The sequence below is a fragment of the Palaemon carinicauda genome, chromosome 4, assembly GCF_036898095.1.
Source record: "Palaemon carinicauda isolate YSFRI2023 chromosome 4, ASM3689809v2, whole genome shotgun sequence".
Lineage (NCBI taxonomy): Eukaryota > Metazoa > Arthropoda > Malacostraca > Decapoda > Palaemonidae > Palaemon > Palaemon carinicauda.
In genome coordinates, this window is record NC_090728.1 from 188,392,159 (window position 1) to 188,418,105 (window position 25,947).

Here is a 25,947-nt window from a genome sequence, read left to right on the forward strand (position 1 = left end):
TTGGTCAGCTTAAACCTGACAGTATTTTTCTAGAATTTGATTATCTGTGTTTATATGACAAATTAGTAAGTGCATATTTGGTTGTCTTTTTATGGCCTGTCGTTTGTATTCATCTACTTTATCGTGTTGTAGTCTCCTTGAAGTATTTCTTTTTTTTGTATGTTGTGGGGGGAATTATTTTTATTGGAAGGGTTTTTGTTTGTGGTTATATAGTATAAGCTTATTTTTAATGGTTAATACATTTTTTAATTTTTTTAAAGTAAGCACTTGAAATAAGAAGATTTACTGTTGAGTTGTACAGCCAACAAATCATGTTGACACGTGGATAGTTACAGATGGTTTCAAATAATTGGAAGCTAGATAGGTTATGTCTACAGTAGGCTCTATATAGCCTTTAAGTATGTGCTCCCGAGACTATACTATAAGTTCCCACTAGACATCCGAAAGATTAAAGATATTGAGGCTTTCAAGAGGAAACTGAAGACTTGTTCTGTGAATGCTTCGATAGTGTCGATTTAATAATAAACGAGCAATGTGCGGTGTGAAAATGTTGAATGCTTTCGAACGAACTTGATAAAATTACTGGATGTCCTATGGAGAGTAGGGTTCCCCTGCTGTATAGGACCTGAATAACAGCCTTAAAGGAAAGCATTGCTGATGCGTAGTTTGATAGAAATGATTTAATCAGGCGAAGTCACGAGGATGCTGAATAGCCTTCAAAACTCAGTGCTGAACTTGATAAATGCAATCCTAAGAGTTTGTTATTCCTGATTATGGCAAAGGTTGTCATCAGTTTGCTAAGGACATTCACTCGCTCTTGAAGGTTACTCAGAAAAGTATTTTATACCTTGAATAATGTTAAATGTTTTACTTATCTCGTCAAATACAAAGAGAGGCGGAAAATTAACCTAAAAATAATTAATTTTATTTGTTTTAATTTTCTTGTAGCATTTTTCCTTTAAGTTTTTATGATTTCCATATATAACAAATTTTTGTATATAAAAGCTTTCAACTACATGTCCAACATCACTTGCTAGACTTCTTCATGGTTCCTTGGACTTTGTCAACACATTATTAGTTTCTTTATGAGTCTTGAGGCAGGAGTGCCATTATCTTTCTCTTTTTAATCCAAACTTCAAGTAACAATCAAAATAAGGTGGGCTGTGAAAAAGATTGTTGTGGAAATAACCAAATATACCAGAGGTAAGAAAAGTTACAATTAGTTTAAAAAGGGAGGAACACATCTTAGGGAGTGGGTCCAAGGAGAATTGAAAACTTCAGATATATGCCTATAATGCTTTCAGTACACGTGATTTGGTCAAACATATTTTTAAGTATGGCTTCGGAACTTGAGAATTTGGTAGGTCTGCATTGTCTGTGTGTTGAGTTATAGTTAGATGTGTCCTATATTTTATTAAGTAACTATAAAAGTCTATACTGTATATACCTGGTGTGGTGTAATGGTTTGGTGATCTGTTATTGTTGTAACTAAAGTGATTGCTAGAGAGGATGAGTGAAAATGTCGGGTGTATTTCTAGTATTGTATAACGTATATGTAAGGACAAAAGTTTGCGAGTTGATGAACGTTACCAGAAATGACCCAGGCTGTTTAAGCACAGATGAGCCTTCAACAGTATGACCTAAAGATCGGAATGAAATCAATCGATGATTTCACTGAAGACTTTGAGTCTTACCAGAAACTTCTCAAACTTTCTTAATATAAGAAGTTCTTCAGAATGCAACGCAGTAGTTGTAGTTTGCTGTAGTATTTGCCAGTAAATTTTAAGGCCTAAATCAGTTTTCACTGATGCCAAGGAGGTATTTTTTTTTCTTTTTCACAGCTTGATAATTACAAAGTCAGGGAAAATGCTGCCCTGAAAGTTAATATATCTATCCCTAATCTCCGGCTGTTTGTGGGGAACATCCCAAAATCAAAGAGTAAAGAAGAAATTATGGAAGAATTTTCAAAACGCACAGGTAAAGTGAGAACGCTCAAATGTTTCTTTGTACATCATATTAAGAGGCAATCCTGTGTTGTAACAGAAGTTCTCCCCCCCCCACTTCTGCCTTACCCACAGGAATGCCTCGACCATTTTCGCATCTGGATCTACTTGTCTTGAGGGCTATGGACTTTTATTTCAGGGTTTCAAGTAGATTCACATATAAACCCTTATTTATACCCATATACAGGATTCGTCATATCTTTTTGCAGCTGAATGAATATGAAATTCAGCGCGGCAAAAAATTAGGGGTCACTATTTCATACAACAATCACCGATTGTTCGTAGGAAATATCCCCAAGAACAGGGAGCGCCATGAATTATATGAGGAGTTTGCAAAGCACGCACGTAAGTTGACCTCTGTGTCACAGGTAGTCAGTGGCTTGTGGGTATGTCAATCCTAGCTATGTGCGTTCTGTCACCATTGACTTGGCAGCTTTTTTACACTAAGAATGTGTTTTTTAAATTGGTCCCATTATCATCATAGAGATATAAAAGCTAGACATTTCCACAATATAACTGGCTCTAAACATTGGTTGCTTGATGGTGCCTCATACTCACTGCCTCCCCCCCTTTTCCCGTATCCCACCCGTCCTCCCTGCCCTTATTCCATATCTTTAGTTCTCCCGGAAGTAATTTATTTTTTTATATTTTTTCCTGAATTGTAATATCATTTATATTCATTTAGCATTAGCACTGTTTTTGATGCTGTGCCCAAGCTCTGGCATCCTATTCCTGCAGCAAAACGCAATGGGTTTCATATGTATATTTTCATCATTTTGTACTTTTTTATTTTTTATTTTTGTTTTTCTTGATTTTCAAGTGCCTGGTGACACATTGGCCACTCGGTTTTTCTACCCGTCTTATTCTTTCTCCTGCCCTCCCTTCCCTGTCGCAGCCACTTCTTTATCCTAAATCCTTCCTCTTGCAAGTCTTTATCATATGGCAAAGCAGAGATGTAGAGAAGCTGTCTTTTAGACATGATTTATATTTCATTAAAATATTTTGCGATATCACATTCAATTGTCATATGGTAAGACTGCGCTCTTTATGACTTAATTTGCTAGTGGTGTTTTGCTTGCATGGAATATATATATATAGATATATATATATATATATATATATAGCAGACATGGCTAATTGGTCCTGTATATCAAACTAACAACTTCATTAAAGCCTTTTTCCCATATACATATATATTATATATATGTAAGATATATGATTATATATATGTGTATGTATATCTTCCAGGATTTTCATGGTTCTGGCATTTGCTACTCCCAGATTCAGCAAAAGACTAGGATTATTTTTTCCTTTTTTTATTTTGTCTTTGAATAGAATAGTTAATTGTTAGTTGCCAGATAGATTTTGATTATGACATGTAATGCCATGTGTTGAAATGCATTTATAATTTAGTTGATTGCATATATATATCTATATATTTAGGTTAGATCATTTATCAAATAACTAATAGAGGTTGTAATAGCCTTGTGAAATAGTGTGGTCTTTATATTTTGATTGCATTGTCTGGATTGGAAGTTTAAAAAGTTTTATATTATTCCATTTCAGCTGGTTTGGTAGAAGTTATTATTTACAGTTCCCCAGATGATAAGAAGAAAAACAGAGGTTTCTGTTTCCTTGAATACGAGTCTCACAAGGTACGTTGTGATATATTTCTCTCTCTCTCTCTCTCTCTCTCTCTCTCTCTCTCTCTCTCTCTCTCTCTCTCTCTCTCTCTCTCTCTCTCTGTGTGTGTGCATGCAAAGTTAATTATCTCATTTGCTGTGTTTATATATACTGTAACATGGTGAAAGGGTATTTTCTCTCTCTCTCTCTCTCTCTCTCTCTCTCTCTCTCTCTCTCTCTCTCTCTCTCTCCTCTCTCTCCCTCTCTCCCTCTCTCTCTCTCTCTCTCTCTCTCTCTCTCTCTCTCTGTGTGTGCGTGTGTGCGCAAAGTTAATTATCTCATTTGCTGTGTTTATATATACCGTAATGTGGTGAAAGGGTATTGTGTATCAATCAGCAATGCTTTACTAGTCGGGGCCACCCAAACTAGGTTGGTTTGCTGTGAGTGATCAGATAGAATTCTCCACTGTTACCAATCTGCATTGGTCAACGTGGTGATGAAAACTGTCCAAACCCCAGACATGAACTGCCATGTATGAGGCCTTTGTCCTGCAATGGACTAGAAACTGTTGTAGCTCTCTCTCTCTCTCTCTCTCTCTCTCTCTCTCTCTCGTACACAAGGACCATATTCTTATATACAAGGAACTGAAAAACATTCTCTCTCTCTCTCTCTCTCTCTCTCTCTCTCTCTCTCTCTCTCTCTCTCTGTGTGTGCGTGTGTGCGCAAAGTTAATTATCTCATTTGCTGTGTTTATATATACCGTAATGTGGTGAAAGGGTATTGTGTATCAATCAGCAATGCTTTACTAGTCGGGGCCACCCAAACTAGGTTGGTTTGCTGTGAGTGATCAGATAGAATTCTCCCACTGTTACCAATCTGCATTGGTCAACGTGGTGATGAAAACTGTCCAAACCCCAGACATGAACTGCCATGTATGAGGCCTTTGTCCTGCAATGGACTAGAAACTGTTGTAGCTCTCTCTCTCTCTCTCTCTCTCTCTCTCTCGTACACAAGGACCATATTCTTATATACAAGGAACTGAAAAACATTCTCTCTCTCTCTCTCTCTCTCTCTCTCTCTCTCTCTCTCTCTCTTTTTTTTTTTTTTTTTTTTTTTTTTTTTTTTTTTTAATTGCCTGTAAGCCTTGAATTATTCCTGTTTATCTGCATGTCATATTTCATGTAGGAGCAGCTTTTTCAAAGCTGTAATCAATAGCCAACATTCGGTGAAACAGTGAAAAGTATTTGATTCAGTGAAATCTTCACAGGTTTGAATCTTGAGGTCAGGAAAAAATATGATTCTGGTTTAAGATGTTGCTTCATGCATTTTTTTTTATATTTAATTTTTTGATATATCATTAATGACTATTATTTTAATTTATCCATATGCTAAAATTAAGTAGGGTGCAATCTCAGTAAAAAAAAAGAAATTAAGGGAAGTTTCTCTGGATTTGAAATTGATTCACCCATAGTGCTTGGTACTCTCCTGCGGCCAAAGGTTGCAACCTACTTTAGAAAGTATGATGAAGTCTTGATTATTATTATTATTATTATTAATATCAATATTGCTAGCTAAGCTTCAACCCTTGTTTGAAAAGTAGGATGCTCTAAGCCCAAGAAAATCAAGAGGAAAAAAAGCCCACTGAGGAAAGGAAATAAGGGAATAGATAAACTATAAGAGTGGTAATGAATAAAGAAAATAAAATATATGATCATTAACAACTTTAGAATAGATCTATCATATATAAACTATGAGGTGTGACTTTCAAGTCATGCAGCCCTTTCAATATAAAAACATTACTAGCAAGTTAAAATTCTAAAGTTCTGAGATATATATATTTGCAGCTTCCCTTTCCATGAACAGAATATTCAATGCCTTCTGCTCTCCAGTTCTCTATCCTCCATCATGGGCAGTCCGTGCCATGCTTCAGGATTCGTAGAACCCAGACTTGGCTTTCTCCTGTTCATCTTGATAAGGGAGGGAAGTCTTAACAAAATTCAGGATGTTGGTCAGCTCAAGAATGACTCTCTTAACACCTCTTGCCTCAAAGGGAAAGGTTGGTCTGCTGTGAGAGATCAGACAAGTCTCCCACCATCTCCAATTCGTAATGGCCAGCGTTGTGACTGCTGTTGTTGGTGCCTCCTTAATCACTATCGGTTGAGATCATCTTATATTTTTCCTTCCTTCATCTGCTTTATGACTCGTATTGTCACCTCTTAAGCAAAGAAGTTTTCAAAGCCTCTCAGACTTTACATTTTTGCTTTTAAATTGTCTACTGGAAATGTTCCTGCCTAGCAATCTGCTGAACTGTGGTTCAAGACCCACTCAAGGTCTGTATTTTCTTGTAGAGCCTGCAACTTCACCATCCTTGTGAGCTAAGGTTGGGGGATTTTGGGGATACTTTAGGTCTACCTGCTGAGTCATCAGGAGCCATTGCATGGCTCTTCCACAAATGTTGCTCATTATGGTGTTATTCCTTACTTGCATTTGCGAAGGATTTCACAGAGATAGTAACCAACCTTGGTCATGAGTTGTATGGCAACTGGAGATAGAATTATAAGTAGGAGCATTCATGGAAATTTTTTGTATGGTCAATTTCTGTGTTTTGCTGTAATAAACATTTTTGTACAAGTTATTTAAGTGTGTGACCATCTTTCCATCCAGATTTGGGTAAATCAGCATATGAAAACTGGGTGGGATTCAATGAAATAAGAAATTTTTCATATTGAAAATGATTTCAATTCTTACTAGGTAATTCATCACACGTCAGTTGTTAGGAAAATATATAGTATGCTTATTCTAAAGAGACTGGAGAGAAAGATTAATGAAAAGCTAAGAGATGAACAAGCAGGATTTTGAAAAGGTAGAAGTTACACTGACCAAATTTTCATTTTGAGACGTACACCATGGCGTGGAATATAGAAATCCACTGTTGATGGCATTTGTGGACTATGGAAAAGCCATTGATAGTGTGCACCGGCGAATTTTATGACGAGTCCTGTATTATTATGAAGTTCCTTTTAAATATGTGAATTTGATTAAGTCTGTTCATGAGCATAGCAAGTCCAAAGTTATGTAGTCCTGTCAAATGAATTTCCAGTAAACAGTGGAGTACTCCAAGGGAAATTAGCAGACCTAGAGTATGCAGTTGATGCTGTCCGTATTAGCTGAACACCCCAGGATTTGCAATGTTTGCTTACCAGAATGCATGAAATATCACACAAGGTTGGGCTCAAGATAAAAAGACAGATTATGTGAACGGAATAGGCAATGAAAGATGAAATATCATTGGAAGGAGAAAGGATTAATGAGGTAGAATCATTTAAGTATCTGTGAACTATGATCACCAATACAGGATCTTTAGAATTAGAGTTTAGTGAAAGATTGAAAAAAGCCAATCAGACAATGGCTAGGTCAAGTAAAATTTGGAAATCCAATCGCCTGAAATTACATATAAAATCAGATTATGTATCAGTTCAGTGGGATTGGTGTTACTATGTGGACATGAGTTATGGTATGACAATGGAACAATCTCCAATTGATATAGTAGATTTGAAAACGAAGTTCTCAGAAGGATATTGGGAGTTAGATGGCAGGACAGGATTAGATATGAAACTATAAGAGACATTACTCGAGTGACATATGTGGATGAGATCATGATGATGGGTAGATGGAGATGGTTTGGGCATGCTCTTCGCACACCCCAAGAGAGATTAGTTTACCTAATGTTTATGAATAAGATTAGGTAATGAGACCACAACTTCAATATAAAATTCAGGGCAGTTTTTAGAATTTTTTATTGCCTTCTCCATCGTAAAGCTCAATACAACACAACATTCTAGAAGTTTTATTCCAGCTCTGACCAGATTGTGGAATGGTCTTCCTAATGGGGTAGTTTAATCGGTGAACTTCGGACGTTCAAGCTTGCAGCTAGTGTTTTTATGTTGAGCTGGCTGCCATAAGGCTATCTTCATAGCTTGTATATAGCTGATCTATTTTAATGTTGATACTTGAGGTATTTTATATTCTTTATTCATTGCTTTTCATATATAGTTTATTTCCTTTTCTCACTGGGCTATTTTTCCAATAAAAGATTTTTTAATTTTTTAATTCTTTTTTTTTTTTTTAATTTGAAAAAAAGTCATCTGAAAAAGTTGTGATTTATGGTTGGGGGAAAGAAGCAAATCAAGGGTAATCACACTTAAAGTATTCCCTCCCCCAGTTAGGCCTAGTAAGTTCAAGCTCATTTCTGATGCAACCAGCAAGGATTAATAAGTTACCTGTAACTTCTTTTGGGTTTGTAGGGTAAGGCTGAAAGGGATGTACAAATCTTGGCTCTCACCTTTATTGTTCTGCATTGTAACTGTGGCCTAAATCTCTCAATCATGTCCATAGAACAACAAAGGGGCCACTTTTGGTTTAGGGATTTTGTGAATGTCTACTATTGCTTTTCCTCAGAACTGGCTGAAAGCATTACATTCAGCCTTGTTAGGTTTCATTGCATCCGAAGGGTAATGGATTCCTTATGCATAGGGTATGTACAATGACAGTACGTAGCTGGAATGGGTATCGGGTAATCATTACTCTGCATTTCTTCTTACATGGAGAATTATGCTGCTTCTTGGCGAAGGTTTTCTTGTGTGACTACCTCCCTGGGTTTAGGATGTTTATTTTTCAAGGCTTTTCTGTCTGTAAGCCTTCCACTTAATGTCCTTGTCTGAAGGTGGGTTTGCAACTTCAGCAAATTGCTTGCTTGAGCAGGCCTACTTTTTCTATTGTTCAAGCGAGCTGATTTTGGTACGGGAACTTTGGTGTTATGCCTCTTGTTCTTTTCCAGTTGGTGTGGGGAGAGATTGGATCCTGAACCTTTTGCCATTTGCCATGTTTTGTGGCTGGTTCAGAAAATCTTGAGAATGACTCTAGGGGGATTGTAAGTAATGTATTGTAATCTGAAGTCGTACATGGTGATGATCTCCATGGCCTGGCAGTGTATAGCTTTGGTTGCAGGTCCAGACAGAGGCAGAAGCTCACCAAGGTTATAAAGTCCCTGGTCAGTGCTATGTTGGGAGGGGCAGCAATTAATTAGTAGTCCAGGTACTGACAAGGACAAATCACCATCCTTTGAAAGTTGGAAGATGGAAAAATTACTGTATACCTGCCTGGCATTGGACCTTTATTATTTTTATTACTAGCCAAGCTACAACCCTAGTTGGAGAAGAAAGATGGTATAAGCCCAAGGGCTCCAACAGGGAAAAATAGCCCAGTGAGGAAAGGAAATAAGGAAATGAATAAATGATGAGAATAAATTAACAATAAATCATTCTAAAAACAGTAACAGCGTCAAAACAGATATGCCCTGTATAAACTATGAACGTCAAAAACAGATATGTCATATATAAACTATAAAAAGACTCATGTAAGCCTGTTCAACATAAAAACATTTGCTGCGAGTTTGATCTCTTGAAGTTCTACTGACTCAACTACCCGATTAGGAAGATCATTCCACAACTTAGTCACAGCTGGAATAAAACTTTTAAAGCACTGTGTAGTATTGAGCCTCTTGATGGAGAAGGCCTGACTATTAGGATTAACTGCGTACTTAGTATTATGAACAGGGTGTAACTGTCTGGGAAGAACTGATTGGAAAGCATGGTCAGAATTATGAAAAATCCCATGCAACATGCTAAATGAACTAATTGAATGATGGGGCCAGAGATTAATATCTATCTATCTATATACCAAGGCACTATTTCTAGCACGCTCTCTTGCCTCTCTCACATCTATCCTCCTATCACCCAGAGCTTTCTTCACACCATCCATCCACCCAAACCTTGGCCTTCCTCTTGTACTTCTCCCATCAACTCTTGCATTCATCACCTTCTTTAGCAGACAACCATTTTCCATTCTCTCGACATGGCCAAACCACCTCAACACATTCATATCCACTCTAGCCGCTAACTCATTTCTTACACCCGTTCTCTCCCTCACCACTTCGTTCCTAACCCTATCTACTCGAGATACACCAGCCATACTCCTCAGACACTTCATCTCAAACACATTCAATTTCTGTCTCTCCATCACTTTCATTCCCCACGACTCCGATCCATACATCACAGTTGGTACAATCACTTTCTCATATAGAACTCTCTTTACATTCATGCCCAACCCTCTATTTTTTACTACTCCCTTAACTGCCCCCAACACTTTGCAACCTTCATTCACTCTCTGACGTACATCTGCTTCCACTCCACCATTTGCTGCAACAATAGACCCCAAGTACTTAAACTGATCCACCTCCTCAAGTAACTCTCCATTCAACATGACATTCAACCTTGCACCACCTTCCCTTCTCGTACATCTCATAACCTTACTCTTACCCACATTAACTCTCAACTTCCTTCTCTCACACACCCTTCCAAATTCTGTCACTAGTCGGTCAAGCTTCTCTTCTGTGTCTGCTACCAGTACAGTATCATCCGCAAACAACAACTGATTTACCTCCCATTCATGGTCATTCTCGCCTACCAGTTTTAATCCTCGTCCAAGCACTCGAGCATTCACCTCTCTCACCACTCCATCAACATACAAGTTAAACAACCACGGCGACATCACACATCCCTGTCTCAGCCCCACTCTCACCGGAAACCAATCACTCACTTCATTTCCTATTCTAACACATGCTTTACTACCTTTGTATAAACTTTTCACTGCTTGCAACAACCTTCCACCAACTCCATATAACCTCATCACATCCCACATTGCTTCCCTATCAACTCTATCATATGCTTTCTCCAGATCCATAAACGCAACATACACCTCCTTACCTTTTGCTAAATATTTCTCGCATATCTGCCTAACTAAAAATCTGATTCATACAACCCCTACCTCTTCTAAAACCACCCTGTACTTCCAAGATTGCATTCTCTGTTTTATCCTTAATCCTATTAATCAGTACTCTACCATACACTTTTCCAACTACACTCAACAAACTAATACCTCTTGAATTACAACACTCATGCACATCTCCCTTACCCTTATATAGTGGTACAATACATGCACAAACCCAATCTGCTGGTACCATTGACAACACAAAACACATATTAAACAATCTCACCAACCATTCAAGTACAGTCACACCCCCTTCCTTCAACATCTCAGCTTTCACACCGTCCATACCAGATGCTTTTCCTACTCTCGTTTCATCTAGTGCTCTCCTCACTTCCTCTATTGTTATCTCTCTCTCATTCTCACCTCCCATCACTGGCACCTCAACACCTGGAACAGCAATTATATCTGCCTCCCTATTATCCTCAACATTCAGCAAACTTTCAAAATATTCCGCCCACCTTTTCCTTGCCTCCTCTCCTTTTAACAACCTTCCATTTCCATCTTTCACTGTCTCTTCAATTCTTGCGCCAGCCTTCCTTACTCTCTTCACTTCTTTCCAAAACTTCTTCTTATTCTCTTCATATGACTGACCCAATCCCTGACCCCACCTCAGGTCAGCTGCCCTCTTTGCCTCACGTACCTTGCGCTTTACTTCCACCTTTTTCTCTCTATATTTTTCATACTTCTCTATACTATTACTCTGCAGCCATTCTTCAAAAGCCCTCTTTTTCTCTTCCACTTTCACCTTCACTCCTTCATTCCACCATTCACTGCCCTTCCTCATGCTGCCTCCAACAACCTTCTTGCCACATACATCACTTGCAATCCCAACAAAATTTTCTTTTACTAACTTCCATTCCTCCTCTAAATTACCAGTTTCTCTTACTCTCACCTCATCATATGCCATTTTCAACCTTTCCTGATATTTACTTTTTACCCCCGGTTTTATTAGCTCTTCAATCCTCACTACCTCCCTTTTACATCCACCTACTCTATTCCCCCACTCTTTTGCTACAACTAATTTTCCTTCCACCAAAAAATGATCAGACATACCGTTAGCCATACCCCTAAACACGTGCACGTCTTTCAATCTTCCAAACATTCTTTTAGTTACCAACACATAATCCATTAATGCCCTTTCTACTACTCTTCCATTTGCCACTCTTACCCACGTATACTTATTCTTATCTTTCTTTTTAAAGAAGCTAGCACCTATTACCATCTCTTGTTCAACACACATGTCTACCAGTCTCTCACCACTCTCATTTTCACCTGGTACGCCATACTTACCAATGACACCTTCTACCTCTCCAGCGCCCACTCTAGCATTTAAGTCACCCATAACAACTACATAATTCCTTCTACCCAGTCCTTCTACACACCTAGTTAAATCATTCCAGAACTCATTCCGATATCTAGATCAGGAATAAGAAATTTAATAGACATCAAGTTCCTATCCAATAAATTAAGATGAGAATCAGCAGGGGAACACCAGACAGAGAACAATACTCAAAACAAGGTAAAATGAAAGAGTTAGAACACTTCTTCAGAATAGATTGATCACCAAAAATCTTGAAAGACTTTCTCAACAAGCCAATTTTTTGTCCAATTGAAGAAGACACCGACCTAATGTGTTTCTCAAAAGTAAATTTGGTGTCGAGAATCACAGCTAAAGTTTTGAAAGAATCATACAAAGTTAAAGAAACATTATCAATACTGAGATCTGGTTGTTGAGGAGCCACGGTCCTTGACCTACTTACAATAATTGTAATTATTACACTTTGAATTTTGTTAGGATTCAACTTCATAACCCATAATTTGCATCATGCACTAATTTTAGCCAGATCTCTATCAAGGGATTTAGAAACCCCTGGTCTACATTCAGGAGATGGAATTGATGCAAAGAGAATAGTATCATCTGCATATGCAACAAGCTTGTTTTCTTGACCAAACCACATCTCATGTGTATATAGCATGAAAAGTAATGACCCAAACACACTTCCCTGAGGAACACCATATATCACATTCCTATACTCACTATGGTGCCCATCAACAACAACTCTTTGCGATCTATTCCTTGAAAATTCAATAATGATGCTAAGAAATGACCCAGCCACTTCTAACTGTTTGAGTTTGAAAACAGGGCCTCATGATTAACATAGTCAAAGACAGCACTAAAATCAAGGCCTGTCTTGCTCCACATGGCATCTTTGAAGTCTATCGAAGGGTGATTGGTCAGTTGGGGTCCTTCAAGGGATTAAAATTACTGTTGTTAGGGGAAGGTACCCATCTCATATATGCTAATTTTTACACCTCTTTTGATAGGCCAAGCAGCCAGACACCCAGTCTGTCTACCTCTAGGTATACAGTTAGCTGTACCCATCTCCATGCTCAATTCAACACCTTTTGTGATTGGCCCATTCATTGATCTGGTAGATGGGGCGTGTATGTCTGTAGTAGCTCTCCTGGACTTCAAACATGACTTGATTCTTTCACACTACCTAATTGGATACAGACAAATGCATGACTCCTGAACTTTATTACCGAGTTACACAGTGTGAGTGGTCCATCTGGAATAGTAAATCATTCCTTGTATACTTATACATTTCCAACTTGTCTGTCACTAGAAAGCATACAGTATATACCATGCTGAGAGGCGCTTTACTGATTGCCTAAGATTAAATGTTTATTGTCCTTGTGACTAGCAATGATCAGTAATATTAAACAGACATTTTATTACTTCTTGTTATCCCAGAAATTTTACAGGAAACCACATCAATCAAGGTGTATTCAGTCTTGTAGTTGTTCATGGCACAGTATTGTCACCCTGTTGGGAGATGTTGAAAAGTCACTATTATACATACACATACCAAGGCATTTCCCCCAATTTTCGGGGTAGCCAATATCAAACAAATGAAACAGAAAAGGGGACCTCTCCTCTCTACGTTCCTCTCAGCCTGACAAGGGACTCAAGTGAGTTCGGCTGGTACTGCTAGCAGATATCAGTTTCCTCTGTCAAGCGAAGCTTTAAGCTTGTATTGCAAAACTTATAAGCAAACTGCATACTTGGGTAGGCTTTCTTTACTAACCAATTACAGGATTCAAAGAGTAGGCACTGATAGGAGGAAGACCTATACGTCAACAGTGTAGGGAGTAGATGCACTTGTTTTACCTTGACAATCCCTTTCACGTCTTCAAGAAGGCAAGGTTATAGGCTTCATGTCTTACAATATTCATATACAGTAGTTACTTTTACAAGTACTAAGGATTGTTGATGGAAATATAAACCTTTGAATAAGGGCCATGTGGCAAACATTAAAGAGTCCTTATAAAGGAGCTCAACATTGTAACATTAACTTCAATTTATTTCCTAAGGAAGTCTGTCTTGCGTATCCATGCAATTTTCCTTACAGACTTTTTCTTCTCTTGCCCTTAAGAGTCTTTGGTTTACATAATGTCTTCATAATATTAATTGGTTTCAACTCCAGCAGTGGTGGTTTCCATTTGTGTAGGGATTCTTTATTGACTTAATTTTCCAAAATTCATCTGGCTCTGTTTGTGTATCCCATAAGGGTAAAAGGCACGGAAGCCTTGCTTACATAGATGTAGTTCTACCTATTGTAGTCAAGATTTGTGAGGTAATAAAATTTTTTCATATAATATAAAACATTTATTGAAATTATCTCACTTCAATCACACTGCACCTAGCAACTGCCTCTAGACAAGAATATCCGACATAAGCCTGGTACTATAGTGCCTCCCTAGCCTGGTTGCATTGTTGTCAGATGAAACTGGAGTATGTGCTGTTACGGCACTAGAATCTTTTTTTATCTAAATAGAAAAAAAAATATAATAATAATAATAATAATAGCAATAATAATAATAAATCAAGACCCCTTAGACACATAGATACTCCAGGGGTGTCCAAGGGGATTTGTTCTCGAATTAGAAGCAATAATTAATCATAGGTAACGTTAGATACTTTGACAATCATAAGCAAAATCACAGAAAGTGAATGAAAATTTAGTTGCAGAAATCAATTCAATGGTGGGACTTTAGTATTCCACACCGAATTATCGTCATTTCAACTGGCCAAAACTGCTTTTGTGATTGAAAAGAATGTAAAGGTCTTCCCTATTATTCAAAGATATAAAAAAATATCTAATATTTCTTGTGGAATCCAATGATAAATTGACAGCTGTCAAGATATAAGGTAAAAAAAACATTAGCTTCATTTGAAGTTCAAATCTTTGCTTATTTTTTTTTAGATTTATTTATTTCTTTAGTTACACCTATTTCTGTTTCAGGAGGAATCTCCTTAGGTAGATTTTAATTTTTTTTTTTTTTTTTTTTTTTGTAATTTCATAAAACTAAATTTTTTTCTTGTTCTTTCCAGGCTGCTTCATTAGCCAAAAGGAGGCTGAGTTCAGGACGATTTAAAGTATGGGGATGCGAAATCATTGTTGATTGGGCAGATCCTCAAGAAGAACCTGACGAAGATACTATGTCCAAGGTAATGTTATGATTGGCTCATTTTCATAAATTAATTTGGGACATGTTAATGCCACTAGTAGAGTTAGTATGCAGACAGGTTTATCTGTCTTCCTGGTTATTGCAGATGATTATTTATGTACATGTATGGGCAACTGTCGTTATATGACAGGGTTGTGGTGGCCGATGCGGTAACGTCCCTGACTACTGAACGCCAGACTGGGGTTTCGAGTCCCGCTCAAACTCGATTGTTCCTTTGGTCACTGTAACCTCACCATCCTTGTGAGCTAAGGATGGTGGGTTTGGGGGAGCCCTTAGGTCTATCTGCTGAGCCATCAGCAGCCATTGCCTGGCCCTCCTTGGTCCTAGCTTGGGTGGAGAGGGGCCTTGGCCGCTGATCATATGTATGTATGGTCAGTCTCTTGGGGAATATCCTGCTTGATAGGCAATGTCACTGTCCCTTGCCTCTGCCATTCATGAGCAGCCTTTAAAACTTTAAAAGTACACTCCGTTAAAGCTCTCGTTATAACAGATATTTATTGGGATATGTTTCTAGCAACTCAAAAGTAGAGGAAGTATGAAAAACAATTTTACTAACCCTAGGTTATGTATTAGCTAAAGTTAAATACCTACATAAACTTTGAATGGAAAAAGTATATGGAAAGAATTACATGACAGCAAAGAACTAAAAGTGCTTTAACAGGAACAAAAGAACTTTACTGTTACCAAAGCCCACGACTATCTATTTACAAACTAATTTGAGATCAAAACCAGTAGAGAACATGCATCTTCGATAACTATCATAGAATTTAATTAAGTTTGTTTTGAATATTTCAAGTAAATGAAAAGTTGTGTCTCGCAAGATAGATTTAAATTCAAGTTTAGTATTGTATAGGTTTTCTGAATTTCAAAATTATTGTTTTAAGTTATTTGTAAGTTGTCATGTTTTCTGTTACTTATGATTTTTGGTAACTATAATTACTACTGGTATTGCAGACATTTAAAAGCATTTTCCATGCCAGGAGGAGACTTATCTAGAATTTTTGTTCATCTATTTTCAGGTTAAAGTGTTATATGTCAGAAATTTGACACAAATGACTACAGAAGAAATGTTGAAAGAAAGATATGAAGAATTTGGAAAAGTGGAAAGAGTGAAAAAGATAAAAGATTATGCATTTGTACATTTTGAGGAACGTGATGAAGCTGTAAAGGTAAGAAAACATTACATTTATTTTAATATTAGTCTTAATTATATTTATTTTTTCCTTGATTCCTTTCCTTACTGGGCTATTTTCCTTGTTGGAGCCCCTGGGCTTATAGCACTCTGCTTTTCCAACTAGGGTTGTAGCTTAGTAATTATGTAATAATAATAATAATAATAGTGATTTTATAGCAATGTATAAAGACAATCAAATAAGTTGTATTATATGAAATGTTTTGCAATGTCATAAGTATGAGTGTTTATACCTTTGCTTTCTGTATTCTTTCAGGCAATGGATGCCTTACAAGGGAAGGACCTCGGTGGTGCTAGCATGGAAATTAGCCTTGCAAAACCACCATCAGATAAAAAGAAAAAAGAAGAGGTCCTTCGAAACAGAGAAAAGAGGCTAATGCAGATGTTGGCTCAGAGAGGGTAAGTGACGAATACAGATTTTTTCCTATTTTTATTTGTAAATTTCATACTGCAAGGAAAGATTCGAATTTTCACATCAATTGTTATTTTTTTTTTTTTAATGTTCAATGGTATCAGATTTATTGTCAATGATGTTCACAGTAATCTATCTGAGATCTAAACTAAAATCACTGATTGGTTTGCAAAATTCATCAATAATTTGGAACTGGCAGTATTGGCCTAAGTTAGCTTAGGTAATGCTACCTCAAAACAATACCCTAACAATTGATAGCTAATTTAACTGTACACTAAATTACTGCAAAAATTGAGAAAGCAAAGAAAAAAATGTCTTTGAAGAGGGAATTTAAAGCTAAATAGCAAATCTGTACAACCTTAGCAACCAAAATACAACAGCACAATCAAGAAGTTCAGTTTCCCTGGGGTAGGTTACCTGAAATACTGTAGTTACTATTAAGTACGTGAACTATATTGTTATACATACATATACCGAGGCACTTCCCCTAAATTTTGGGGGTAGCCGACGTCAAACAAATGAAACAAAAAAGGGGACGTCTCCTCTATACGTTCCCCCCAGCCTGACAAGGGACTCAACCGAGTTCGGCTGGTACTGCTAGGGTGGCACAGCCCATCCTCCCACATTATCCACCACAGATGAAGCTTCATAATGCTGAATCCCCTACTGCTGCTACTTCTGTGGTCTTCCAAGGCACCGGAGGAAGCAGCAGGGCCTACCGGAACTGCGTCACAATGCTATATTGTTATACTCTGGTATAAATACTGTAGATAGTATGTTAGAACCTCACAATAACAGAAATATTTGGCAAGGATTTTTTGTTACCGAATTATTCCCGAACCATAAAATGAAGCAAAATCTCAACGAATTATATACAGGACTACTCTCTATATGCCCAGCACCTGGGTAAACATCAGGACAAACAACTGACATTAAACCGCTTTTGTTTTACACTCTCAAGTGATATAGTTAAGAAATGTAATTTTCAATATTAAACTTACCCGATAATCATGTAGCTGTCAACTCCGTTGCCCGACAGAATTCTATGGAGGGATACGCCAGCTATCACAATACTAGAAGGGGGTGTATTTACCAGCGCCACCTGTGGCCAGGTACTCAAGTACTTCTTGTTGACACCTCCTCAATTATTCCTCTGTCGTGCTTCCGGCAAGACGTTCTGGGATACGCTTATGTTCTTGGAGTATTTTCACGACTTTGGTGAAGTATTTCTCTTTGATTTCGGCTGTCGCTTTACTGGAAACTTCTATATTAGCTTAGTTAGCTTTTGGAATTAATTTGATTAATTATGGTGACGAGAGAGTATGAACTCTCGTTCACCTTTCAATGGCCGACCCTTCCCTTAGACGGAAGTGTTGGTGTCTAAGAGAGTATAGACTCTCTTTCTTAATTTTGCTTAACAAAAGTTATAGATTTATTTTATATCTCTCCGCCTCTTATAGGCCTCTTCGATTAACTTCCTTTTATTATAAACTCATTAAAATTAATTTTTATATTTGTTTATATTCGACCTTCCTAATAGTAGGCGGTCTTTTACCGAAGTTAATAAACTTTGAGCCCGTCATTTCGGTTTTACCTGTTAACATATTATGCTATTTCCGCCACAGAGTTTGAAAGATTTTCTTTGACAGTCTCGTACTGTTTTCAAAGTTGAACTAACGTTTTGTTTTGTCTCTGCAGTTGTTGACGTTCAGAACGTTCAACTTGCACTCTATCGTTACGATAGAGAAAGAATGTTCACGGTTTCACGTTGCAGTAAGAGTAACCGTGTCTAGCGTTTTGTTCATTCTTTCTTAACTTAATGGTTTTGATCCTAATAAAGGAACTTTTCAGTTTTTTCCTTTAACAATAATATGTTTTAACGATATATATGATTGGGCTCTTCTCTCAGGTTCTAAGTCAAGAGAGAGAGAGAGAGAGAGAGATAGAGACGGAGGGAGAAAGAGGATAAACGTTTCATTCAAGCCTGCCAGGCGTACGAGTAACGTCGTTATCGTTTTTGCTCTTCTCCCTAGTCTCTTTAGGGGAAGAAACTAAACGTTTCTAGAGTGATCTAGTGTTTAGTCTCTTTCCAACCACTGAATTATCTTTCATTAGATTTTTCTGTTACATTGTAATTCTGTTTTCGCAATTACTAACTTTGAGAAAGGATAGAATTGCGTATTTCAGGTACAAACCACTTAAAGTTTCGAGTTCAGTGAAATAAGTGCAAACAGAAATCAAAGTGATAAGTGATTAGTGCGTGAGGGTACTTTTGTGCGCGCCAGTCGTCCTCCCAGTCCGGGACCTCTTGCAAGCTCCCAAGCCCAGGGGAGAAGCAATGTCGAAGGGCATAAGGGTTCAGCAGGCCTTGATCGGCGCACAGAAGTATTCTCGGTGGTTGTGGGCGTGTCTTACCGAGACCGTCACTCCCACCCGCAGACGATTGAGCCCTTATTTTGCTCGTCTGCAGAAGAGATTAGGGGAGAAAATTAAGGCAGAGTAACGCTGGTCTCAGGTCTCAAGACCTCTTAAACGTTAAGTCCAGACCTATGCCAGACGTACGAAGTTAAAGTTCACAACCCGAATGCAGTCATTGGGTTAGCTCTGACTCTCCTCAGTCATCAGTTGATTACACTCCGCCTAAGAGGAGTAAGGTTCTGCCACAACAGATCTCTGCTGTTAAGGCTTTACGTCAGCAGAACTTAGTGTCTGCCGACCCCAAGTTAACTCTACTGCAGTCCATACAGTCACAACTTTCGGTCTTGATGCGTGAGTGTCGGGCTGAGAGTGTTGCGCCTCCGCCTCCGCCTACACTCCCCCCCCGCCTATGATCGCTCCGCCTGATCACAGTACCACCTGCCAGGCGTACGATGTTGTGAACTCTACTACAGTCCATGCAAGCACAGCTTTCGGACTTGATGCGTGAGTGTCGGGCTGAGAGTGTTGCTCCTCTGCCTCCGCCTACACTCCCTCCTCCTACACTCGCTCCGCCTGATCACAGTACCATCTGCCAGGCGTACGATGTTGTGGACTCTACTACAGTCCATGCAAGCACAGCTTTCGGACTTGATGCGTGAGTGTCGGGCTGAGAGTGTTGCTCCTCCGCCTCCGCCTACACTCCCTCCACCTACACTCGCTCCGCCTGATCGCAGTACCACCTGCCAGCAGTTCCACCTGCCAGGCGTACGATGTTGAGCCACGTGCTGAGTTTGCTGTTCCCTGTGGTGTTCAGCCTCCACCTTCCTTAAGGCAACCTTTACATTGGGATCAGGAGGATTATACCTCTCTTCCTCCGCCTCCACTTGCTGCTCCACCAGTGATGCAACACTCGGTTGAGGTACAACAACCTCTCCCGTCCATGAGTCAGTCTCCTCAGCTCTTGCTGCAGCGAGCTCAACCCTCCACAAGGCAAGCACCACAACACCTTAGCCTTGCGCCTCAGGAGCCTCAGCTTGCGAGACATTTACCTTGTTCTGCGCAGCCTCTTCCTCATCGCGCTCCGCTCACACCACAGGAACTGGAACTTGCTACTCCGCTTCCGCCAACCGCTCAGCAAGCGCAACCCTTGGGTTCAACCACTCATGCTAGGAGTCAGCCTCCTCCACCCATGCGCCTTCCTTCTGCTTGTCTTTTATTCAGCCTTTGCAGACTGAGCCTCAGGTGTTCCCTCATCGGAGTCTTGAAGAGGAAACCACAACTATTGTTGTTCCAGCTCGTTCTGACTCTGCTGTTCAGCATACCTTACCTCCATTTTCATACCATGGTTTAAACCCCAGGCAAGCATGCATAAAGCACTCTAGCACTGGTCATGGAATTTCTGAGAAATGTTAAACGCCATGCACACGCTCTGCTTTCCTTACAGCAGGCTCTGCTTACAGCAGGCTCTGCTTACTACATGCTCAGCATTCAGCATGCTCTGCATTCAGCATGCTCTGCATACAACATGCTCTGCATACAGCATGCTCTGCATTCAGCATGCTCTGCATACAACATGCTCTACATACAGCATGCTCTGCATACAGCATACTCTGCATACATCATGCTCTGCATACCTTACCGCATGCTTCTCAACACATCTTGGGTTGTTGCCAACTCACTAGACTGTCAAGCAGTTTCATAACGTTGCCTTCTAGTCTGCTGCTTTTGCACCAGTGAACCCTCACTCAGAGAACTTAGCTTTTCTAGGATAAGGTCCCTGTAGATGAGAAAGTTATTTTCTCCCTCCTTCTGATATTCCCTTGAGGACTCTGTCATTTGGAGGGAGCCTTTAGCTGCATAACCTCTTATGGACTTTTATTTAAGCATAACATGCTTACAGGGAAGGTAATGGTTCCACTTCAGCCGCTAATCCCGTCTGTTACCACACCTGCTCCCATAGACCTTGAGCTGTGTTGCATGACATGCAGTCCAAGCTTAGTCCTTGTTAGAGGATTTTTTGTTTACGGAGTCAATGTGTCACGGGGAAGACGTTCAACAACCAACAGAAGGGACTTGTTGTGACGCAGTGCGGCAACCTCAGCAACCCGTTAAGGAGTTGTCTGTACGACCCAGACAGTCTAGACAGATTCGGGTTGTCACTGTACTTCCTCGCTTGCCCATGATTGACAGTTTACAGACTGTGCAGCAGTATCATGATCTTGTGTCCGGCTCCGTCAGACGACTGGCTTTTAAGAGCTCCCACAAGTCGTCGCTGTCTGGAGATTTTCAAATGGACTATGGATCTGACCAAGGAACTGGGCCTCCTGGTCAATTTTGAGGAGTCTCAGCTCGTTCCATCCCAGACCATTGTCTCCTTGGGTATGGATCTTCAGAGTCGAGCTTTTCGGACTTGTCCGTCGGCCCCAAGGATCTTCCAAGCCCTAGAATGCATCCAGAGCATGCTGAGAAGGAACCGATGCTTAGTCAGGCAGTGGATGAGTCTAACAGGGACACTTTCATCGCTGGCCCTGTTCATCGAGTTAGGGAGACTCCACCTCCGCCCCCTTCAGTATCATCTAGCTGCTCACTGGATAAAGGACATGACGCTAGAGACGGGCTCAGTTCCTGTTTCCGAAGAGATGAGGTCTACTCTAACGTGGTGGAAGAACAGCATTCTTCTCAAGGAAGGTCTACCATTGGCTGTTCAGACCCCCGACCACCGTCTCTTCTCGGACGCATCGGACACGGGCTGGGGTGCGACACTGGACGGACAGGAATGCTCGGGAACATGGAATCAGGAGCAAAGGACACTTCACATCTATTGCAAGGAGTTGTTGGCAGTTCATCTGGCCTTGATAAACTTCAAGTCCCTCCAGCTTAACAAGGTGGTGGAGGTGAACTCCGACTACACCACAGCCTTGGCTTACATCTCCAAGCAGGGAGGGACTCATTCGAGGAAGTTGTTCGAGATCGCAAGGGACCTCCTCATTTGGTCAAAAGATCGAAAGCTCACGCTGGTAACGAGGCTCATTCAGGGCGATATGAATGTCATGGCAGATCGCCTCAGCCGGAAGGGTCAGGTCTTCCCCACAGAGTGGACCCTTCACAAGAATGTTTGCAGCAGACTTTGGGCCCTGTGGGGTCAGCCAACCATAGATCTATTCGCTACCTCGATGACCAAGAGGCTCCTCTTGTATTGTTCTCCGATTCCAGACCCAGCAGCAGTTCGCGTGGATGCCTTTCTGCTGGATTGGTCCCATCTCAACCTGTATGCATTCCCGCCGTTCAAGATTGTCAACAGGGTACTTCAGAAGTTCGCCTCTCACAAAGGGACACGGCTGACGTTGGTTGCTCCCCTCTGGCCCGCGAGAGAATGGTTCACCGAGGTACTGCAATGGCTGGTCGACGTTCCCAGGACTCTTCCTCCTAGAGTGGACCTTCTGCGTCAACCTCACGTAAAGAAGGTACACCCAAACCTCCACGCTCTTCGTCTGACTGCCTTCAGACTATCGAAAGACTCTCAAGAGCTAGAGGCTTTTCGAAGGAGGCAGCCAGAGCGATTGCCAGAGCAAGGACGACATCCACTCTCAGAGTCTATCAGTCTTAATGGGAAGTCTTCCGAAGCTGGTGCAAGGCCAATGCAGTTTCCTCAACCAGTACCACTGTAACCCAGATTGCTGACTTCCTGTTACATCTAAGGAACGTAAGATCCCTATCAGCTCCTACGATCAAGGGTTACAGAAGTATGTTGGCAGCGGTTTTCCGCCACAGAGGCTTGGATCTTTCCTCCAACAAAGATCTACAGGACCTCCTTAGGTCTTTTGAGACCTCAAAGGAACGTCGGTTGTCCACTCCAGGCTGGAATCTAGACGTGGTCCTAAGGTTCCTAATGTCATCAGGATTTAAACCGCTCCAATCAGCCTCTTTTAAGGACCTCACATTAAAAACTCTTTTCCTCGTGTGCTTAGCAACAGGTAAAAGAGTAAGTGAGATCCACGCCTTCAGCAGGAACATAGGTTTCACATCTGAAACGGCTACATGTTCCTTGCAGCTCGGTTTTTTGGCTAAAAACGAGCTTCCTTCCCGTCCTTGGCCTAAGTCGTTCGAGATCCCAAGCCTGTCCAACATGGTGGGGAACGAACTGGAGAGAGTACTTTGCCCAGTTAGAGCTCTTAAGTACTATCTAAGAAGGTCAAAACCATTACGAGGACAATCAGAAGCCTTATGGTGTGCTATCAAGAAGCCTTCTCTACCAATGTCTAAGAACTCAGTTTCTTACTACATCAGGCTTCTGATTAGAGAAGCAAATTCTCATCTGAAGGAAGAAGACCTTGCTTTGCTGAAGGTAAGGACACATGAAGTGAGAACTGTGGCTACTTCAGTGGCCTTCAAACAGAACCGTTCTCTGCAGAGTGTTATGGATGCAACCTATTGGAGAAGCAAGTCAGTGTTCGCATCATTCTATCTCAAAGATGTCCAGTCTCTTTACGAGTACTGCTACACCCTGGGTCCATTCGTAGCAACGAATGCAGTAGTAGGCGAGGGCTCAGCCACTACATTCCCATAATCCCATAACTTTTTAACCTTTCTCTTGAATACTTTTTATGGGTTGTACGGTCGGCCAAGAAGCCTTCCACATCCTTGTTGATTTGGCGGGTGGTCAATTCTTTCTTGAGAAGCGCCAAGGTTAAAGGTTGTGATGAGGTCCTTTAGTATGGGTTGCAGCCCTGTATACTTTAGCACCTTTGAGTTGATTCAGCCTCCCAAGAGGAACGCTGCGCTCAGTAAGGAAGACGATCTTATTAAAGGCAGAGTAACGGTTCAAGTCGACTTCCTTACCAGGTACTTATTATTTCATTGTTATTGTGGATAACTGATTATATGAAATACGGGATACTTAGCTATCCTTTAGTCTTGTACACTGGTTTTTCACCCACCCCCCTGGGTGTGAATCAGCTACATGATTATCGGGTAAGTTTAATATTGAAAAATGTTATTTTTATTAATAAAATAAATTTTTGAATATACTTACCCGATAATCATGATTTAATCGACCCTCCCTTCCTCCCCATAGAGAACCAGTGGACCGAGGAATAATTGAGGAGGTGTCAACAAGAAGTACTTGAGTACCTGGCCACAGGTGGCGCTGGTAAATACACCCCCTTCTAGTATTGTGATAGCTGGCGTATCCCTCCATAGAATTCTGTCGGGCAACGGAGTTGACAGCTACATGATTATCGGGTAAGTATATTCAAAAATTTATTTTATTAATAAAAATAACATATTTAATGAAACTCGCAAAAACAAGATAACTCAAAGTATGGACCGAATTAAAACTCAACTGAATTTGGTACTGGAAAACATTAGGGGGCAATCTGGGATCAACTATAACTATGTCGCCATAGAATGAAATCAAACAAAATCGTAAAAAAATACATACATGACTATATTTTTAAGTGAATATGTAAATAAATGTAAATACCAAATATTTTTCCATAGAGTGTAATGTGATGTTAAAAGTTAAAAGACCAATTTTAATTTATTCATCTAATAACTGTACAGTATCATAAGATGACTGCTATATTAAAATTTTTTTTTTTGTAGATAATTGTACAGTAAGTAATATAGATATCTTGGAACTATGTACTTCTTAAGGTGGCCTTAATAACGCCACATGGATACGACTCTGGTTATCTTGGTTTGGTCCGTTATATCCAGAATGCGTTATAAATGAGTTCGTTATTGCGATTTTCTTTGTATAAGAAATTATATACAGTATGTAAATGTAGGATAAAAGCTGTTTTGTTTTTACATACATACATATACCAAAGGCACTTCCCCCATTTTTGGGGGGTAGCCGACATCAACAAGAAACATAACCAAAAAGGGGACCTCTACTCTCTACGTTCCTCCAGCCTAACCAGGGACTCAGCCGAGTTCAGCTGGTACTGCTAGGGTGCCACAGCCCAACCTCCCACATTTCCACCACAGATGAAGCTTCACACTGCTGAGTCCCCTACTGCTGCTACCTCCGCGGTCATCTAAGGCACCGGAGGAAGCAGCAGGGTCTACCGGAACTGCGTCACAATCGCTCGCCATTCATTCCTATTTCTAGCACGCTCTCTTGCCCCTCTCACATCTATCCTCCTATCACCCAGAGCTTTCTTCACACCATCCATCCACCCAAACCTTGGCCTTCCTCTTGTACTTCTCCCATCAACTCTTGCATTCATCACCTTCTTTAGCAGACAGCCATTTTCCATTCTCTCAACATGGCCAAACCACCTCAACACATTCATATCCACTCTAGCCGCTAACTCATTTCTTACACCCTTTCTCTCCCTCACCACTTCGTTCCTAACCCTATCTACTCGAGATACACCAGCCATACTCCTCAGACACTTCATCTCAAACACATTCAATTTCTGTCTCTCCATCACTTTCATTCCCCACAACTCCGATCCATACATCATAGTTGGTACAATCACTTTCTCATATAGAACTCTCTTTACATTCATGCCCAACCCTCTATTTTTTACTACTCCCTTTTGTTTTTAAGTAGCAATAAAGGCAGTACAAAGCAAACTGCTTTGCCAAGTCACAAGTGTAAGTTTGACATTAAGCACAACTTCTTAGTCAACATTTATTATTGCTCTCCTTTACAATCAAACCTGTACTCTTATACTGAGTACTGTATGTACATTTATAAAAGAGCAGTAGGCTTGTATGTACATCTAGAAAAGAACAGTCATATATACTCTACTATATTCTTTCTAGGTTGCCTAAATTGTTGTAAATATTGGCAAAAGCTCCCATTTGTTCCGGCACAATTTAAAACCATCATCCTTTTCATAAGAAAATGTTAACAACGAAACTGG

General features: G+C 40.0%; 1 protein-coding gene across 14 annotated transcripts in view; it reads left to right on the plus strand.

Moving 5' to 3' along the window:
• Syp (Syncrip) overlaps positions 1 to 25,947 on the plus strand; it is a 205,956-nt gene that overhangs the window by 33,857 nt on the left and 146,152 nt on the right. For 13 of the 14 annotated variants that reach the window (XM_068372908.1, XM_068372918.1, XM_068372919.1 and 10 more), the window contains exons 6-10: positions 2,213 to 2,348; positions 3,570 to 3,658; positions 14,911 to 15,027; positions 16,067 to 16,216; positions 16,496 to 16,638. In XM_068372908.1, coding sequence (XP_068229009.1) covers positions 2,213 to 2,348; positions 3,570 to 3,658; positions 14,911 to 15,027; positions 16,067 to 16,216; positions 16,496 to 16,638 — 635 coding nt within the window. Of the gene's footprint in view, positions 1 to 1,841; positions 1,978 to 2,212; positions 2,349 to 3,569; positions 3,659 to 14,910; positions 15,028 to 16,066; positions 16,217 to 16,495; positions 16,639 to 25,947 lie in introns of all 14 variants that reach the window. The other variant, XM_068372911.1, reaches the window with a different exon arrangement.